The sequence below is a fragment of the Lathyrus oleraceus genome, chromosome 7 (genome assembly GCF_024323335.1).
Source record: "Lathyrus oleraceus cultivar Zhongwan6 chromosome 7, CAAS_Psat_ZW6_1.0, whole genome shotgun sequence".
NCBI lineage: Eukaryota > Viridiplantae > Streptophyta > Magnoliopsida > Fabales > Fabaceae > Lathyrus > Lathyrus oleraceus.
The window spans coordinates 97,703,719-97,708,744 of record NC_066585.1 but is presented as its reverse complement, the minus strand read 5'-3'; the positions used below and the strand labels follow the sequence as shown (position 1 = coordinate 97,708,744).

General features: G+C 40.1%; 1 protein-coding gene across 1 annotated transcript; it reads right to left on the bottom strand.

The window, feature by feature from the left end:
- Window positions 1–471: 471 nt before the first annotated feature.
- LOC127102219 (uncharacterized) lies at window positions 472–1,851 on the bottom strand. Its single transcript, XM_051039621.1, has 3 exons — window positions 1,654–1,851; window positions 1,298–1,561; window positions 472–882 (listed from the first exon to the last, which is right to left on the bottom strand). The coding sequence occupies exons 1-3, from the start codon at window positions 1,849–1,851 to the stop codon at window positions 472–474; spliced, it is 873 nt and encodes a 290-aa protein (XP_050895578.1).
- Between the last annotated feature and the right edge of the window lie 3,175 nt (window positions 1,852–5,026).

The following is a 5,026-nucleotide window of genomic DNA, read 5'->3' as shown; positions in this document are numbered from 1 at the left end:
GAAAATCACTTTCCTTCTTGATGTTGAGCAATGTCGAGAAAACCTTCGCCCTGCCACTTAGATTTGATATAAATATTCTGAAGAAGTTTATCTTTCCTAATAAAGATTGGAGTTGCTTCTTTGTCGAATGAGGCTTGAGATCCAAAATTGCTTTTGTTTTGTTTTGGTTGATCTCGATGCTTTTTTGTGCACCACGAAACCCAAGAAGTCTCCTGCATGTACACCAAAAGCACATTTTAGTGAATTCATTTTTAATTCATATTTTCTCATCCTCTCAAATGAGCGTCGAAGATGGTCCAAATGACCATTTTCAGATGAAGACTTTATCACAATATCATCAATGTATACCTGCGTAAATTTTTCAATAAAATCATGGAATATGGCATTCATGGCTCTTTGATAGGTTGCTCTGGAATTTTTTAAACCAAACGACATTATAACCCATTTGTATGTTCCCAAAGCTTAAAGGCATCAAAACACCGTCTTGGGAACATCATCTTCTACTATAAGAATCTGATTATAGCCAGAGTAACCATCAAGCATACTCAAGTATTCGAAACCTGCAGCTGAATCGACTAGCATTTCTGCCATTGGCATCGAATACTTATCTTTTGGAGTTGCATTGTTTAAGTATTTTAAGTCTATACAAATTCTAAGTGTTCCATTTTTCTTGATAACAGGTACTATGTTGGCTAACCATTCAACGTGCCTTGCAGTTCTGATGAACCGGCTTTTGAGCAGTCTCTCGATCTTCTGCTTAATCTTCAATGTGAATTCTAGAGAAAACCATCGAGGATGCTGCTTTACTGGCCGTTTTCCTGGCTGAATAGGCAATCGATGTTCTATTACACTTTGATTTAGGCCAGGCATTTCGCCATAGTCCTAGGAAAAATAATCTATGAACTCTTTTAATAATTCGATAAGTTTAGCCTTTATCTTCGACCCAACTTTAGTGCTTATATAAGTTGGTCTTTTTATGACCCCATCTCCTAGATCTATCTACTCAAGTGGGTCTTGCGCTTGCATTCTCTGCAACTCATTTAATGGTTCTTTTTCAAACCCCAAAGGCTCATTGTCATAAATGCAATCTAGCCTCCGGGTTTCTGAAGCTGTTGTTTGGCCTTGTTGGCCATCTTCACATTCTTCGACTTTGGATTTGATAGCCAAATTTTGTAGTTTCTCAGCTTCTAGTGTTGATTTTATTTTGTTCTCAGGCAAATAGGCCAAAAGTCGAGCCAAACTTTCTGACTCAGTGGTCCTCTTTATCGACTGCAGGCCACCCCGTAGGTGGATTTACCATTTTAGGCTTCATTGCCTCTTTGGCATCCCAGATAAATCCATAATCAGGATCTAGATTCAGGACACGACCTATTTTGACAGAAGTGTAGAATCCTGATTCATCATCACAAGGTGTGATATTCGCCAAATGTTGGTCAAGGGATTTCTTCGCGCCCTTGGCTTCGTTGATCTTGTAATAACTCTGACCAACTTCGATATTCTCAACAATGCCATCTTTCCTCCAAATAATCAACCTTTGGTGTAAGGTTAATGGCACTGTTCCCTAAAGAGCAAGTTGAAATTTGCTTTAGTGTTTATCACCATGAAAAACGTCGGTCGTGTGGTTGTACCAACAACTAGTTCGACTTGGATAACCCCAAGAATGTTACTAGTTTTTCCTTCATAATTAGATAAAACCATGTTGTGTTGTCGGAGATCAACACCACATTTTCCCATTTTCTTAAACAAAGTATGAGGCATTAAGTTGACAACTGCTCCTCCATCCATGAACACTTTATTCACTGCTACTTCGTCAACCTTTTCCCTTATGAACAATGGTTTCAAAGGATACATCATTCATGGACTAGGATTTTCGAACATAGCCTTTTGTTCCTCCACGACGCCACTGTTCATAACATAGTAGCATAATGGTTTGTCTTCAACATTTTTCTCTGATATGAAATCCTCGTCTGCTTCAGAGACTTCCGACACTATATCATATTTGACAGGCAATACCGTTACAATGCTACAGTTGATGACAGAATCTTCACCATAACTATCATCGTTATTATCATCATACATATCATTATCTGGTGACAGATTGTATTCTTCATTAGACTATGGGGAATACTCAGGTTCTTCCTTATCCGACTGAGGAGAATATTCAGGTTCCTTCTTATCCTCGACCAGAGATGTGCATTTTATGCTTTCGGTTGATATTATTCCTTTCTCTCCTGAAGAGTCAATGGTTATAGCCATTGGCTGGTTCCCCACGATTTTCCCTTTTTCAACCCACATTCCTTTTGGATATTGTCTTTTCTGTCCAGAGGTTTCGACAAGTTTCAACTGTGAAGTCGAAGCCTCTTTCCCAGGTTTCTTATTTCTCTGATAACGCCTCCATTCTGTTCTTGTCATAGGGTTTTTTCCTTTCTAATTAGGGGAAACCACATAACCTCTGGGTTCGACCCTCTTCTCTAAAGTCTTTGCTTCTTTCTCCAGATCAATCATTTTCCACTTTGGCCTTTACCCCCCCCCCCCCCTTCTGATTTAAGGGTTCCACCCACTTCTCTTATGGAATATTCGAAGAAGGACGAAAGGTCTTTTGTCGAGGATGCTGGGATTTCCTTCTGTACTCTTCATTTCAACGAGGTTCCCCACTCTTGTCGAACACAAACCTTGGGATGTTGGGCTTTTCCTCTTCCAATGTCCTCTTCTTGTCAGCTTCATACTTTTCAGCGGCTTTCTCATCGAAAACAACATTGCACCTTGGAAATATCACCGCCTTCGACCCACTCACTCTGAATTTCTCCTGGAAATCAGTCAAGTCTTCTCCAACTTGAGGATAAAATTGCTCTAATTTGTCTTCAATCTTTTTGTCGAAACCATTAGTAGTTTCAACCATCATGCATTCAAAAGATTTAGCAGCCAAGGACTCGTTGAGACCATCAGTAGTCTCAACCATCATGCATTCGAATGACTTAAAATATAAGGCTTCTTCGAACTTCAAAGGATCTTTGCCTACTTGCATCTTTGGCCTTTCGCCAAATTGAAGCCTGCCCTTCTTCAAAGCTTTCTGCACCAAATCCCTGAAAAGAACACATTTGAGATGTTTTATGACCAAGAAAATTATGAAACTTACAGAATTCCTTTTTCTTTTTTTGCTCTAAAGGGGGATCTTTTAAACCTTAAGGAATAATAATTTTACCATATTTAACTAACAAATCGAATATCTCGTCACATTTAGACACATCGAAAGTGTAAGTTTTAGCAACACATTTATCTGTTTTCTCCGTTTTGACGTGACTTTTCCCGTTTGATGGTTTCAACAATTTACACATGTAAGGAGGTCCTGGCTTGAGCTCAGCCACGTTGACCTCACTTTCATCGACAAGTTCTTCATCGTCATAAGAGTATTCGTCAGCTGCTACATAAGACACTTTCTCTTTCTTATGGTATCTACCAGTTTTGGCTTTTTCAGCTTTCAAGCAATCGATCTGTCGAACTCTATCAACAAATTATGCCATATCCCTAAGATATTGTGTGTCTAACTTTTTCCTGATAGAATAGTCTAAACTACCTACAACTATTTCGACTAGTTCGTGCTCAGGGACTTTAGTAAAACATCTTTCTTTTAAAAGTCTGAACCCGTTGAGATATTGATCGACTGATTTAGCGGTCTTTCGTTTGATGCTAGCCAATTCTTTCAAACTTAATTTTGAATGTCCCATGTAGAACTGTTCATGGAATAATCTCTCTAATTGCATTCACATATGGACGGATTGTGAAGGTAGTGTCCTAAAACAAGTGAACACATTCTTTGTGAGGGAACTTGGGAAATATTTCATTTTTAAGTCCTCATTGTTTGCTATGTCACCATCTTCGGTTTGATATTTGGCAACATGTTCGACAATGGACTCTTCAGTGTCTCCGGCGAACTTGGTGAAAACTAGGACCTTCCATCCCCTAGGTAATTCTGTTTGTAAAACAAAATTTAGTAATGAAGGCGGATGGTTGGCCTTTGAAGGACTGGGTTTACCCCGTTTTAAACCATTATTCGTTCGATAATGGCCTCTAAATTTTGTTCCCCAGCCATTACATCTTGTCGGACCTGCCTGACCACGTGGTCGGGATCTTGATTTCTATTGACTAACACAACGGGAGGCCGTTAGGCCACCTTGGGTATTTGTTCGATCACCTGGTGTTCTTGGTCAATCGTTTCATCGAACAACTCCTCATGTCGGACTGGGGTTTCCGGTCGAGGTGGAGGTGGGGGAGTCTGTCGAACTTGTGCTCTGGGATCCCCTAGAAAATCTCCTATTCGGGTCATTTGAGTTTCCAGTTATTGGTAACTCTGAGTCGAATCTTGAATTAATGGCCTAAGTATGGTACCCATTTGCTGAGTCAGCATATGGACCATTTCGTGATTACTTTTGTCCATCTGCTGTCTCATGACTGCGATAGAGCTCGATGTGAAAGTTGGGATTGACTGAGATGAAAAACCTAAACCTGGGGGTCGACTGAATTGGTTTACTAAAGATCCTAACCCATGGTAGGGCAGGAATGGCAACAATGGGTTTTCACCAAATGTCGAACTGCTATTATGTATACTTGCCATAAATTCGATTGGCATTCCTAAGGTTCGATGCATGGGCACTGTGAAACTGGGCATATATTGCCCTGAAATTCCCATCATCGTCGACCTTGAACTCTCAGGCTGACGTGGTGTCAATATTGGTCCATTATGTGCAGTCGAAACCGCAGACACAGTGCCAAAACCAATATCAGTTGTTTGCGACACAACTGTACTTCCTCCCGAAGATGGTTATTTGTTTGGATTTGGATGTGGTGTTATCGTCTTACCACTACGTAATTGCATATACTTAACTCAATGTGTCTCACCGGGTGTGCCAATTTGTTCGCACGAACAATATCTAGCCTCCTATTGAGGTTTACTTGCAGGACCAGCTACAAAATCCTAGACTGAGTGTTAACTTTTATGAGATGTTTTGTTTAAATGTTTGGATTAAGA